The sequence below is a fragment of the Ahaetulla prasina genome, chromosome 3 (assembly GCF_028640845.1).
Source record: "Ahaetulla prasina isolate Xishuangbanna chromosome 3, ASM2864084v1, whole genome shotgun sequence".
Taxonomy (NCBI): Eukaryota; Metazoa; Chordata; class Lepidosauria; order Squamata; family Colubridae; genus Ahaetulla; species Ahaetulla prasina.
The window spans coordinates 83,990,830-84,006,665 of record NC_080541.1 but is presented as its reverse complement, the minus strand read 5'-3'; the positions used below and the strand labels follow the sequence as shown (position 1 = coordinate 84,006,665).

At 33.2% G+C, this 15,836-nt stretch overlaps 1 protein-coding gene across 3 annotated transcripts in view; it reads left to right on the top strand.

Annotated features, from left to right (window-relative positions):
- EXOC2 (exocyst complex component 2) overlaps positions 1 to 15,836 on the top strand; it is a 94,524-nt gene that overhangs the window by 15,374 nt on the left and 63,314 nt on the right. For all 3 annotated transcript variants that reach the window (XM_058175030.1, XM_058175028.1, XM_058175029.1), the window contains exons 5-10: positions 4,770 to 4,883; positions 6,103 to 6,227; positions 8,683 to 8,763; positions 12,848 to 12,993; positions 13,081 to 13,162; positions 13,813 to 13,915. In XM_058175030.1, coding sequence (XP_058031013.1) covers positions 4,770 to 4,883; positions 6,103 to 6,227; positions 8,683 to 8,763; positions 12,848 to 12,993; positions 13,081 to 13,162; positions 13,813 to 13,915 — 651 coding nt within the window. The remainder of the gene's footprint in view (positions 1 to 4,769; positions 4,884 to 6,102; positions 6,228 to 8,682; positions 8,764 to 12,847; positions 12,994 to 13,080; positions 13,163 to 13,812; positions 13,916 to 15,836) is intronic.

The following is a 15,836-nucleotide window of genomic DNA, read 5'->3' as shown; positions in this document are numbered from 1 at the left end:
AGCCAATCTATATGGAGGCTAAATTTTTGATTATCACCTTTAAAGCGCTCCTTGGCACAGGACCGGGTTACTTACGGGACCGCCTACTGCCACCAATAGCCTCCCATCGGCCTGTGCGCTCCCATAGGGAGGGCCTCCTCAGGGTGCCGTCAGTCAAACAATGCCGACTGGCGGCCCCCAGGGGGAGGACCTTCTCTGTGGGGGCTCCTGCCCTTTGGAATGAACTGCCTCCGGGGTTGCGTCAACTCCCCGACCTCCGGACTTTTAAACGCGAGCTCAAGACTTTGTTATTCCATCTTGCGGGGCTAGCCTAATGAAATTTTAATGGGAGCTTTTATGATGGTTTTTACCCTAGTTTTAATTTTTTGGCCAAATTTTAGAATTAGTTTTTTAGTATGTTTTTAACTTTTGTTTTGCCAGAAAATTTGAATCAGTTTTTTAAGGGTTGTTTTAATTATGGTGTATGTTTCTGTTTGTATTTTATTTGCCTGTTCACCGCCCTGAGTCCTTCGGGAGAAGGGCGGTATACAAATTAAAACATTATTATTATTATTATTATTATTATTATTATTATTATTATTATTATTATTGTTTATTGCTATGTTGTTTTTATATTGGCTGTGAACCGCCCTGAGTCCTTCGGGAGAAGGACGGTATAAAAATTGAATAAATAAAATAAAATAAATAAATTATCGAACTAGTTACTAGATTGTACTTCTGGTTATACTCTGGAACTTCTTTTTATAGTTTTTATTCTCTTCAAGATGATACTTTTTTGATCATTATTTATTTCCAAATGCACAGATAAGGTGCGTTATGACATAGAATTCAACGTTTTTTAAGACTGAGGTTTCATTTTAAAAAATATATGTCCTTGGAACAGTATTCAAGTTCATAATACTGGGCTGAGTATTTTTGCTTACTTACACTTTCCTCCTTACATATAATTAAAGATTTTTTAAAATATAATTTTAGGATACATCTTTCTTAACTTAAATTATCCCATGAAGTTAAATTTATTTCACATTCTATAGCTCACACTGAAGATACAGTACCATTTGGCACAGATTCAATCTTTTTAGCAGTATAGTTTGCATATCTAAAAGGTTTACTTTTAATGCCTTTGAGAAGGATTTGATTTCATGTTTTGTATTTTATCCCAGTTTTTAAAAACCTTTAAACCAAACATTATTGCTTTTAAAGTATTTTTGAATAATTTTGTAACTCTTCAAGGCAGCATTAGGTAGAATGCTTAGCATATATATCTTGTTCGTGAAAAACAACATAACCTTTGCATATTTCCTGAACAGTTATTTCTCATATGCATTATTCACTTCACTGTTTTATAATAGTTTTATCAGTAATGTTCTTCATTATTTGTGCTGAGTGAAATGGTGGAATAAAAATGAATATTATCCATCCTTATATTGCGGGTATGTATGTTTCCTACTTCGCTATCAGTAGAAGCATTGATCTTGTTTCAATACCTAGAAGGATATAAATATTATCTGTTACCTGAAGAACCACATGAGAGATTTGCAACCTAAATATTAAACAAATATGTGTAGCATTGTCACTTAATGGAGAAGGATTACCTTTTTTCTTACATTATTCTATTTTGCATCTCTTCTTGCTGGAAATTGTGGGTTAAATAGAGTGTGCCATATACTATACTCATTCCACTGAGATCAATTTTTTTTGCCCATTAAAATGAGCTGTCATGTCTTTGATAAGAGGAAAGGAGTTGTGCATCTTCCATGCTTTTTCCTCCATAGGTTTATTTTTTAGAGTAAAAGTAGTCCTCGACTTACGGTCACAATTGAGCCCAAAATGTCTGTCGCAAAGCAAGTTGTTAAGTTAGTTCTGCCCCATTTTACAATCTTCCTTGCCACAGTTGCTAAGTGCTATAAACCACTGCAATTGTCAAGTTCATATAACATGGTTGCTAAGTGAATCTATCTTCCCCATTGACTTTACTTGTCAGAAGGTTGCAAAAGGTGATTTCATGACCCCGGGACACTGCTGCTTTTGTATGTATGGGTCAGTTGCCAAGCATCTGAATTTTGATCATGTGTCCATGGGGATGTTACAACAGTCGTAAGTCTGAAAAACGGTCATAAATCACTTTTTTCAGTGCCATTGTAACTTTGGTCACTAAACAAACTGCTGTAAATCGAGGATTACCTGTAACTCAAATATTACTTCCAGCTATGTAATGTTTCTTCTTATCTTTCTTGTAAAGAGCTTCTGAGCTACATTCATTTGCATTTGTGATATTAACCTCAGTATTATCTGGGTACAGTAACATGTACTGTAATTTGATGTGGGAATGGCCTTGGGAGACGAGGAAGAACCTCAGACTGGATAATCATTATCTAAAAGATATCTCAGAGGAGGAGAAGATGGGGAGCATTTCAGAAGGGACCCTCCCTAATTTTCTGAAGAGTAAAAGGACAGGACGGGAGAAATACTTTCAGCTTATAAGATTCTATTAATGTAGCCATACAATAAATATACAGTAGAGTTTGTACACATAGTTGTGTTTCTTGGCTGGATTACCTCAAAGAATAACATTTGTTATGATGCTTCCCTTGCCTCCTGTTAGTGGATGGATGGATTCTGGATCTAGTATCTCACAGTTTTAATTCAGTAAGGTTTTCCTTGACCAATTTTCTCCCTAAAACACTATGCTTTATTCCCAGTTTAGAGGGATATACCGTAGATCAGAAATGCATGTATTGCATCTTATGTCTACATTCCAAAACAATGACAAGCAAATGTGATTGACTTAATTATCAATGTAGATATTTGAAAGTCAGTGGGAAATAAAGTGGTTCTAAAACAAGTTCTCCCTTCCATTTTTTCCATTGCTATAATGCAGTAGAATATAAAGGAGAAATTAAATTCATATTTCATAAACAAAGATTATGAGAGCTATAGTTCAGAAATGTCTCACTTCTTTACTTCATTCCCTTTCTCAAGGCCATTATTATTTTTAATGAAAGAGGAATACATACACACATACACACACACACACACACACACACACACACACACAGGAAAACAAAGTGATGTGGTTCCCTTAGAGTACACTGATCTCTTCCACATGATCTATCATCACTCAAGCCGATAGCATTTAAATGCAAAGCCTATGAAGGGCTGGTGATTAGAATACTTTCCATTCCTCAACAACACTTTAAGGAACATGTATAAAAACTGGATGGAAAGAGAATTATGCATTTATTATTCAGTAAGCTCTTTTTTAACCGTACTTTTCAGAGTATAAGACACACTTTTTACCCCCTAAAAGAAGGTGGAAATGTTGGTACGTCTTATACACCAAATACAGCGATTTTTGGTCTCCTGAAACCCTGCCCTGCACATCCCATTTTTGCCAAAAACAGGCCCATTTTTTCATATGGGATGTGCAGAGGGTTTGGGAGGCCTGCAGAATGCTCCTGGGGGCTGGGGAGGGCAAAAATGTGATGCATGAGGGGTTTGGGAGGCCAAAAATGGGCCCATTTTTGGCCTCCCAAACCTCACACATGTCATGTTTTTGTCCTCCCCAGCCCCCAAGAGCACTGTGCAGGCCTCCCAAAACCTCTGTGTGTCCTGTTTTTGCAAAAACGGGATGCACAGAGGGTTTGGGAGGCCTGCAGAGTGCTCCTGGGGTTTGGTGAAAGCAAAAACCGGATGCGCAGAGGCAAAAACTATTTTTTTTTCTTGTTTTCCTCTTCAAAATCTTGGTGTGTCTTATACTCTGGTGCATCTTATAGTCGGAAAAATACAATATGTCATATATAACAGTGCAGCCTTTCTAATGATATATATATCCCTCAGTGTTAGAAAGGCACTGTTGCATGAATAGATTGTTGCTGAATTTCTAAATCTAGAGTTAAAAATAGGTATATAAGTAATAAGTATGAAATCTGTAATATATATATGAGCAATTTCTTGGGAAGGAGCTGTGAAGCTCTCTGATTGACATGCAGTTTAGATTATAGCAGTGGTTTATAATTATGTGGAACTGCTTTGCAATACACTGAAAATTTTCATTTGGTACATGTACTACATTCTTAAGTGACATTTATTAGACAGAATACATGTTGCCACTTCTTAATGGTTCATTTTAACCATTAAACTATAACTGAACATCTACCTTCTGCATAAATACACAAAATCATTTCTCTGTAATCACAAAAATTTCATTTTTTTTGCCAGGCCAGGAACTTTTGTTTTATTTTTTGCACTGTAAAATGAACATAAAAATAATTCATTACTATGTTAATTTATGACACAAATGGCCAATCCATGGGCCTCAGATAGAGCCAGTCCTTCTGTTCATAGCCCTCAAACTTTTCCAAGTGGGACTTTTGTTTTTGTTTTTGTTTGCTTGTCTGTCAAATGGGTGCTTTAAGTTTACAGAGGTGTATACCATACATTATGCCCCTTTAATGCCCTTTAAAAATTCAATTCCCCCCAAATCAGCTCTGTTTTTCCAACTCTTATGTAAGGTGTACTTAAATCCAGTGATATTTGTGTATATTGATCTGTGTATGAGAATGCAGCCTTAATGTTTTGATATTTTAATTTTAAGGAATGAATATATATATATATATATATATATATATATATATATATATATATATATATATATATATATATATATATATAAAAATAAATAAATAAATTTGGTGAGTGTCTCTCCCTATGTACTGACTTATCTTCAGATCCATCATTTAGTCTTTGTTTCTTATTGACTTGTCTAGAGGAAAGATTCCGCAGAAAGAATTAGAGACACTGTTTCCTGGAAAGAGTGCTGATTTTACAAGTGAAAACTTTTCTGCTGCTTGGTATTTAATAGAGAACCATTCAACAGCAAGGTTAGTGTGAATTTTGGGCTAATATTTCTTTTTCATGTTTAAGGAATGTCACCAATACGTTTGGGCAAAGAACTGTGGGTCACGTAACTGCAAGTCAGTCCCTCTGAAACGGATGAGACTTATGATCTGGATGAACTTTGTTGCATTACTTTAAGCGGAAACTACATTTTTCTAATTTAATCTGGATTCATGTCTCTGCTCATAATTGTTTTTCAGTGTGGATTTATTATAAAACACCAAATAAAGAATGCAGTTTTTTAGAAATGGACATTTTTACAATAGGCAGTGCCTTGATATTAGCACACTTTTAAATAGCCCTTCAATGTTTTACTGCTTATTTAGGTGAAAAATTGTGTTTCCTATTTCACAATTCCATTGTAACATCCATTAGTCCAAAATTTCCCATATTTGAAACAAAAAGCTTTTTTTTTCTCCTGGAATTCAGTCATCTAGACAGTAGCCATAATTCATAGTTGGAGTTCATTGTTATATGTTTACTCATTTACATTGAATATCTCTTCTCTTGGCATGTTTGCTGAACTAAATGCATTTGTCATTATGACAAGAATAAACAAAAGTACAAGGATAGAAAAATTAAAAGGCAAAGATCCAATTATTGTTTTAAACCAGCAACAGCAACAAGGAGATGACAGATTTGTATGAATGACATTTCAGTCTGCTATATCGTTCAGCTGTAGGCAATTTTGTTAATTTGTCTATTTGTCATCTTCCTATTTTAGGGAGAGGGATTCTCAATTTCTCTCTCTTTCTTTCTCTCTCTCTCTCACACACATACGCCACACACAGTCTCACTCACTCTCTCAGGCAGAAACACATAGAGTAAAAAAACATATTAATGACCGATACAATAACTCTGGTTTCATGCTCATTTAGCGGATACTATACAAAGCTTTTGTTCGCATAGAGACCAACAATATTCTGCTTTTTCTACCTTTCCTGAATTATTTCCATGTATTCCTTATCTTCCTGAAGGTGAAGTTTTCATGCGTTACCAAACTTTGAGATATTCTTTCAGTTTGTATAAAAAGAACATACTGGGATTAACTGGCTTCCACTGGATTGGTGGATTACAGCAACTCGTCCTATATTTTCTCTAAATAGAAAACTGTTGGTCTTGATATTTTATTAAGATAAATATGACCTGTCATTTCATCTTTATTGCCTGAATACCGTCTGTCTTTTTCTCTTTTGGTTTTAGTTTTGATCAGCTTAAAATGGCAGTGATAAATCTGAGGAAACAAGCCAATAAGAAAAACGAGGGCAATCTGCAATATGTCAAAGGAGGTCTCAGCACTTTTTTTGAAGCACAGGATGCCTTGTCAGGTAAGTCTCAGGACTACAAAAGGAATCTATGAATTCTAATGGACTGAAGAAATCGTAAGGGTTTAAGTGATCTAAACCACTAACAGCAGTGAAAATATCTGATATCATCTATACAGCTATACATCAATTAATAGAAAAAAAAGTATGATGTTTCATAAGTACCTCTAATTTACCATTAGTAAAGATGCAGCTGATTATATTTCAGTATCTGTTGATTCTACTGTGGTGATTGAGTCCTCTGCAATACTGAAGTATGAATCAGATGTGTATTTTCTGTAATTAAATACATAACTAATCCCAACTATTCTACTAAATTTTACCACAGTTATATCACATTTCCTAAGCAAAAGATCTTTACATTCATTTATCTTAGTATTCAATCTGAATGATACAAGAACAGCATAGCATTCCACAGTTTTAATCTGGCAGTGCATAGAATTAAGAGGACAAATGTAAGATAATAAAGCAAGAAGTTGAAACTGAACCAATAGTTTTATTATGTTATATATATACTGAGTCCTTCGGGAGAAGGGCGGTATACAAATTTAAATAATAAATTTAAATAATAAAATACTGAAATGTGAAAATGATTCCTTCGCTCATTGGGTGAGAACTACATTTCACAAAGGAAAGTTTATTCTTTTCAACATTTCCTTTTTAGATGTAGTATTTTATTAGATATCAATACTGTCAGTTATACATAATTTTGTCTTTTGCTTTTCATTACATTGCATTTCTTTGCTTGCCAAGAATGCTCTGTAAGTCATGTGATCCATGCCTTTTTTCTTATAAAATAGGCAAATAATGAACAATTTAAATCATTGCAGCTAAAATATCTAAAATTGAGGAAACTTAGATTCAAAGATTTTTTAAGATAAAATAGAATGTTTATAGTTAAATTTCCATCTTTGCTTGAAATTTTGTTTATAATTCTTTGGGTTTGATAATGTAAAGATGTTACTGTTACACGACATCAATTTTACAATATAGCTGAAGAATTTGTAAATGTATTGAAGATTTAACAAATGCTTGATAAGCATTAAGTCTTGGATTGCTCTGTCATTAATGCAGCAATTTCTCAGTTTGCAGAAGCTCATTTTCCATTTGAGATTTAAAACAGTGTTTTTGAAGATATTTTACACTATAAATTGCTACAGTAGTTTTAAAATAGGAAATCAGATATGAGATGTGAAATGCAGTACAAAAAAACATAACTTTTTGGCATATTTTTGTTTTATATAATAATTTTTTATTCCCAATATTCTTTGGCAATCAGGTTGAAAATGAGCCCTGAAAAACAAAGCTCCCATTTTCCTGTAACAGAAATTAATGAAGACTTTAACACGTCTTTGGAGGGAATGACTTCCATTAATATTCTTGCAGTGCATTGTAATTGAGTACAATAGTGCAAGTGACTAAACTAGAAGTCAAGCAAGACTTCCATTGAGTAAACTAGATTGTTACAATGTTATTTCAGTATCCATCTCAAAGACATAAACTACCTATGGAAATTCATGAACAGAATTCCATTCTTCATACTACTTCAAATTTCCCTGTCCACTCCTGCCCCTAAATTGTACTACAGAGTAGCCAAGGGAAATATATTTAGTAAGAACCTGAGGAGAAAGGAAGCAAATAATAAAAGTTGGAATTATTTTCATATGGAAGTTACAGTGCAAACGATTCCTTCCAGGATTTTTTGATTGTTTGTACATGTACCCTGAGGTAATGTAGGAAGGCCCACAGAACATCCAAGCCTTCAAGAAGACATGGCACCTTGATGTTTCAAGTGCTTCCAACACTTCCTAATCCCCACCATCAGATGGTTCACAGACCTTAGGAGCTACATTTGAAAATTTATCATAAAATAAAAACAAATAAGTAAATACAGCTAAGGAGTGGAAAATTGCTAGAGTTAAGACAATGTTCCCAACTACTGTTCGTGTAGACCAGTGGTTGAAAAAAGAATGGAAGGGGAAAATATACAATAGTGAAATAATAGTTGTTTGATTTGTCATATCCCAAAATGTCATATTGGTATTTCTGACTCTTTCAGATTAGGCATATATGATCATGGCTTTGCCTGCATAATCTAGTATAAAAGGCATTTGCTTCTTCAAAGTCAAGTAACCAGCGACCTTTTAGCCAGTGTAAAACTAGAGCTACTTTAAGTTCCACACAAGAAAGTGAAATATATAGCAGAACTGCCATGGTAATTAGAAGACTAAATAAGAGAACATACTCATGCCCAGATGATTAACTTTACTGCCAAAAATCATAGCATAAGCTTAGCAGCATTGTGAAGTTTAGAAGTCTGGAGGATCTGGCTCTTATCATAATGCCTGTGTCACTAGATCACAAATTATCTTGTAACAAATATGTGCTGTTTAAATCTATGACTATAGCTCGTTCATCCATTAAAATAGTTGAAATTTAACAAGTAGTTTTATTTCAGCTATCCATCAAAAACTAGAAGCGGATGGAACAGAAAAAGTAGAAGGATCCATGACGCAAAAACTAGAGAACGTTCTCAACAGTAAGTTTTGTACAACTATATATATACTTCAAGGCTACTTCTTTTATTTTAAAAATAATAAAAATGAAAATTTCCCCAGCATTTGTTTCTAAATTTTAAGACTATGTAAAACTTGATATTTTACTACTTGAATTCTGACGGCAATGCAGGACTGATGCTTGAAATTTTTAAAAAAGCAAAAAATGTTCTGATGCCCTGTAGTATTCTGTAAGCCTTTAATAACAAAGGGGTAACGTGGGTCTATTTGTTTAAACCCTATCATTTAAATTGAGGAAATGGATTTAAATAAATGGTGAGTTGAATCTATGTGACTGGTTTTTAAAGTGAAGTTTCCATAGAAAAGGGTTAAGTTTCAAGCAAGATATGATCAAATGCAAATTTATAGGGCAAATGGGAGTCTAGAAGATGAATTCAAAATCATCAACCATTTTATTTCTTTAGCCTCATCTATACTGAATTTCAGGTTTCTTTTTAAAACTAAATTAAAACTTTTTAATTTTTGCAGCTTTCTTTGTAACTTCAAGAAGTTTTTATATCTGACTAGTTATTTAACACATTTAATTCAGTTATTCTTGTAGAATTTAAGATTTTCATATAGTGTTGTTTGTTGTTGTTGTTTTTTTGACTAAGCAACTCTTCCGTAAATGAAAATAAGAAATGTATATTTTTAGAATGGCATTTTGCAGATAGATATTTATGACAGACTTTAAAACATTTTTTCAAATTAGTATTTTTTTTAAAAAAATCTATGGAGAGTTAATCAAATAACCTCAAAATGACAGATCTGAAAAATATAAGAAAATAGCAATAAAGTCTTAGATGTACCAGAAAATACGTTTTCTCTAATTTACTGTTTTTCTTTGCATAGCTTTGAATATATTAGCTTTCTGCTCAGCTTGAATAAAAGCGGCATGCCTCACTCCCAGAAAGAGAAGTGGCTCATTAATTTTGCCTATATCTTTAGTAATTCCATATTGCCTCCAATACTGATGCTTTGGACCCTATTAATAGATTGATTAAATTCAGGGAAGTAAAATACTAGTGGATAAAAATACTCTTCATAATAGTAATTTGAGTTCCAGTCTAAAGAAATGCAGAAATTAGCAGAGTTGTGCTCATGTGCAAGGAAGTTGTTTTGGATCTAATCTTCATTTCTTTGTATCCCTCTGTGTTATGAAATACTGTGCAGAAGGACTCGAGGATCCTCTAAGGAACATGTGAAGTCCTGAAGGGCTGCAGGATGAATGAGTGAATTGGCACCAATCCCTGCCTGCCCTGTCCTTTCAGCAGAGAGCATGCCCCAGACCACTTTTGGCTCTGTGAATAGCCATTAACTTTCAATTGAGGCATTTCTTTCAGTTTCTGGCAAGGAAGAAAAGTTATCTGGAAATGAATTTTATTTTTCGTGGGTCTTGGACTGACTTGATCTTTCTTAGGAAATCAGGTTAACACTATAGAGAAAATGTATACAATACATGGATAATAGATTCCATATAAATTAAGCGATTGAACTATTTAAAGTAGGAGCGGTATGTAATGTTGGATTTCACTTTGCCAATTTAAGAGACATGAATGCATCTAAAAGAAACAGAATGTGAAGGGAACTGCACTTGTTTAATTTCAAGAGCTGCTCTCTCTCTCTCTCTCTCTCTCCCTCCTTCCCACCCTTCATCTCTCTCTCTCTCTCTCTCTCTCTCTCTCTCTCTCTCTCTCCCTCTCCATATACACATACATATGCACATAAACACACACTTTTTTTACAGAAAGAGATTTCAGTGCAAGAAAATGCACATTGTGTGCATATTCAGATTATTTTGTTAATTTTTTGTGGAGGGAAAATCCCAGAGAAGCTATTTTCCTTTGTTCTGTTTGTATCGTGATCTGAGGATTCTTTCCCTTAAAGTGTTATTCACAATTTTAGAATATGAACATAGTCTGTGAAACATAGAGAGTAAGAGAGAAAGGTGAAAATATTTTTTATCCATAATCCTACTTTTTGTGTCATTATATGTATTATTTACAGCTTATAAATAGAATTACTTCATCTCAGCTATACAAAATGTGTGTGTGTTTGAGATAAATAACTAATTTATCTCAGTATTTAAATGCTTGGGTGGGAAGGGCACATACTTTTTACTAACAACAATAATATGCATTTTATTAATTTTTATAGAAGAATAAAAGTAATAATTTTGAGAATTCTATAAAGATGAGGTAAAATTGCTAGTATAAAATTAACTGAACTTTTATTATACCAGTCCTTTTGAAAGAAAGTATATGTGTGTGTGTGTGTGTATATACACATACATAAAATAGCTGTTAATAAAAACTAGAAGAAGCTTTATATTATCTGAAAGCAACAGTAATTTTTACCCAAAGCATTTTGAAAAAGAGACTTTACTTAAATACACTGGGAATAGGGTGCCGTAGGAAAGTGAATTTTTATAGACTATTTTTTCTTTGTGAACATCATTTTTATTTTCAGTAAATCTGATAGAATATTTTTTTGCCTAGTTCCTGGTTCTTTTTACTGGAATGGATACTTTATACTATTATTAGAAGGGTTTTTGCAGAAGTTCTTTTTAAAAGCAAGTTCTACGTAGCTTGTAGCCTTTGAAACAGTTGGGAAAAAAATAAAAATTATCCTAATGCTCTTGAAGATTCCCAAGTACGATTATTCATGGTTTAAAATTTTTTAAATTAAATAACCAAAATATATCAAATTTGAAACAGGAGACAAATAATGCCATGAAATTACTGTTTTTTATTAAATACCTTTTTAAAAGCATTTCTTGAGCATTTCAATTATTTTACTATTTCCTTATTTCCTAACAATAGGAAATAGTTCCTTCAACTATTCATGTTTGCTAATCTTTTTAAATCATAAGACATTGAAAATAAAATGATTAGCAATATCATGTTTGAATATGAGATAATTTTGTCTCCCTCTTCCTACCAAATAAAATGTAGTAGGACCAATTCTCTTGACAAAACAAAGTTTCTTGCATTAGGGTCTTGAAACATCAACAGTGTTTAAACACTATTTAGATATAACAATTATTTTACAAAGGCTACTTTTAACATGAGCCGGCCACCCACAGTGTTGACGAGAGAAAATGGCATGCAAGCCACCCAGTGAGACTGATGTAATTTTTTCATCTTTGCTTAAATTATAGTCACTAGACCAGATAATGTAGAAAGTTTTACAGGCAGCCATCAAAAGGGATAGAAACATTCACTTTTTTTCTGGTAAATTAAAGATAAGTCACAAGTTGGGGAAAATTAACATATTTGACACATCTTTATTATGAGAAGAAAAAGCAAGGGCTTTTTTTTTAGTAAGGTTTAACTCTGAAGCATGCCCATCCAGTTTTAAAGACCAAATGCTCTTAAATGTAACAAGTAAATTTTTGAATATTTTATTTGAATAGCTTAATTCAGAATTTCTCAGTCCCTGGAATCATTCTCACATTCCTGCTTGAAACCATACAATGTTGCTCAAAATCATGGAATTTGTTATAGAATAGTGTCAGAATTTGTGATATGACTGATGGTTTAAATCGTTATTTTAATGAAACGTCCTAATGGAGTTCTTCAGTGAAAAGAAAAAAGTCTCTTTCAGACACATTTTGCTCAAAAGTCACAATATTGGTACTCTGTCTTTTCTGTACTCAGTGAATTCTAAGTTACACTGTTTGTATCAGTAAAATTAAATTCATGCTTATTTCATTGTGTTCTGTTACAAAGGAGAATATTAATAATGATCAAATTGCCTACAAGACATAGCTGGAACCATATAATTCAGTTCTGTAGCCAAAGGAAACTCTAAAGTTACGCAATGAATTTCAAGCATTTGCTGCAGGAATGGAAGATGTTTTAAATGCACTTCGGTTTCTACCGCGCAAAAAATCTAAGCAACGAGTAGTAAATATTGTTTCAGAATATTTATAAGCCAAAACATTTATAATATAAACACTTACCATTGTTGATGTATGTTTAATTTATATTAAAAGCTTGACAAATTTTTGATTAAATTTAGCAAGAGCTGCAGTTTATCTACTTCTTTGTCTCCTTTTCTTAAAAGGGGCGAGTAATACCGCAGATACATTGTTCCAAGAAGTTTTGGGCCGCAAAGACAAGGCTGATTCAACAAGAAATGCCTTAAATGTTTTACAGCGCTTCAAATTTCTTTTCAATCTTCCATTAAATATTGAAAGAAACATTCAAAAGGTACTAACATTACAAAATGCAAGTTAAAGTGTTTTGCCCCAAATTTCCGGTACAAATTTCTTAAAACTTGTTTTTTATGTTTTTAAGGGAGATTATGATGTTGTCATTAATGACTATGAAAAAGCAAAGTCACTATTTGGAAAAACTGAAGTTCAAGTCTTCAAAAAATGTGAGTTTGACATTTTGTTGAATTTGATTTTAATTTTAGTAGGGAAGATTAATAATATGAGAGCAAATTCAGAATTCCTATTTTTGCTGAGTAGTTTTATCGTCTGCTTATATAGTATTTGTAGCATTTGAAATACTTTCTTAAACTGTGTGTGGCAATGCATCTGCCTCGGAAATATTTTGTACTGTGCATAACAAGACTTGAAGCTGTTTCATAAGGTAGATTGACTATGTGGATGTCTTTTAAATGAGTTCAAAAATTGCAGTTTGCCATTTATAAAATAGTTTAATGCATATTTACTTGGAATAAACTTAAAACTGAAATTTCTTAGTCTCAAAACAGACAAAGGGCTCTTGTTATTCTGAAAGTACAGTATGTATTTCCGGAGTGATCAATTAATAGTTACATGGACATTGAAATGAATCGAATTATAATATAAATTAAAATTTTCTGTCTAAAAGATCAGAGAAATTTAGGAAGACTTGAAAGCCAACAAATTCAAATACAAGACAATGATATAATAGTGATACTGGAGTAATTTCTTATAGTCTGTTCATTTGAATTATAAAGCTTATAAAAATAATTTTATACTTTGGTAATTAATGGCATTTATTCTAGGGTTGATTATGGCATTGTGTTTTAAATTGTAGATTATGCTGAAGTTGAAACACGAGTTGAAGCGTTAAGAAAACTTCTTCTTGATAAATTACTTGAGACACCATCAACATTACATGACCAAAAACGCTACATAAGGTTACCTTTTTATTTATTTATTTATTTATATTTCTCTATATAGGCAGAAACATTTCCTTGTTATTATATAAGAAAACATTCTTTTAAAGAGCAGTTAGATATACCGTATATTTTGTATCCAGAATACTTTTCTGCAAAGCGAAAAGTTCTTTTTATTAATATTGTAAAGAGAACCAACAACGGCACAAGCTTTCCATTTCAAAGAAGCAGTTGATCTGGCAATTTTAGCTTTTCTTTCCTATTCATTCTCAGACTATAGCACTACCTCAAACATTGCTTTCAACACTATAAGCTATAACACTATTTTTATTTTATTCATTCCTGCAGATTTTGAGCAGTTTCTAGAGGCTGTACTACATTACACTGCAGAATTTCATTTTCTGTGCATGTAGGATATGGTTCACTGCTCCATTGTCCTGTATAAAATAGAAATAACATTTTCATGTTTAAACTGTTTAAGAGAATTTGGAGAAAATCATTTTTGAAAATGTGCGAAAATTTGAAAGGTTTGAGAACTTGGCTCCCTGATATAATACATTCCTTTAATATGAGCCAGACTGGAGCCATTGTATGTTCTATGAAAGTATAGAGCATTTGAATGGTATTCTCTACTTCAGTCAGTTATTCAGTGCATCTCCTGGTATGGGAAAAGAAAGGGACATTCTGGTCTTTACTCCCTATTCTTCTGGTTGTAATCCTATTATTAAAAAGAATAATGACGTATGGATTACTGCATTAATCAGTGTCTCATTGCCATTTAACCTGTATACTTCTTCATGCCGGGCAATCCTAATGCTAAGAAAGCATGCCAATAATAGGTTTGCCAGAGGAGATAATATTTAAAACCATTGCAGCAGAAGTGGGAATTTGTATGAGGTTTGAACTATAAGACCTTCTGAAGCACTTTTGTGTATACCTCATCCCATATCTCCTGAAACCTCTTTATATTTTATATATCTGACAGCTCAGAATATACACTTTCATGCTGTCCTTCTCAAAATTTATACTGTAAAGAATATTGTAGAAGCCAGTGCTGGTTTATTTGAAATTTGTTCCCTATATATGTTACAAAATCTGCAGAACACAAACCTTTTTCACAATCAAAATCTTCCCCTAAAAAAAAGCTGTTTCTTCACTTTTCAAAGCTATAAGGACTAATATTGTAATATAAAATGTCCAAATTGACATTTGTTCTCTTTTAAAAATCTAAATCCCAAAAGTTTTGACTTGTCTATTTATGGATCTTTCCTTCAATTATGTACATGTAGGACAGTTTCCCCATGCCTGACTTGATTTCCAAAAAGGGGAGCTTTGCTTAGTAGTATACAGGTTGTTTTTTTTTATTTACATTTATATCCCGCCCTTCTCCGAAGACTCAGGGCGGCTTACAGTGTATAAGGCAATAGTCTCATTCTATTTGTATATTTACAAAGTCAACTTATTGCCCCCCCAACAATCTGGGTCCTCATTTTACCTACCTTATAAAGGATGGAAGGCTGAGTCAACCTCGGGCCGGGCTCGAACCTGCAGTAATTGCAGGCTTTGTGTTCTAATAACAGGCTTCTAACAGCCTGAGCTATCACGGCCCCTTACAGGTAGTTCTTGACTTACAACCACAATTGAACCCAAAATTTCCATGGGTGAGCAAGTCAGTTAAGTGAGTTTTGTCCCATTTTTATGACTTTTTATGTTATTAAGAAAATCATTACAGCTGTTAAATGAATCATGCAGTCGTTAAGTGAAACTGGCTTCCCCCATTGGCTTTGCTTGTTGGAAGCCAGCTAGGAAGGTTACAAATGATGATCACATGACTGCGGGATAATGCAACTATCATAAATACATGCCAGTTGCTAAGTGCCTGAATTTTGATCATGTGACCATAGGGATGCTGCAACAATCCTAAGTGTGTAAACTGCTCATA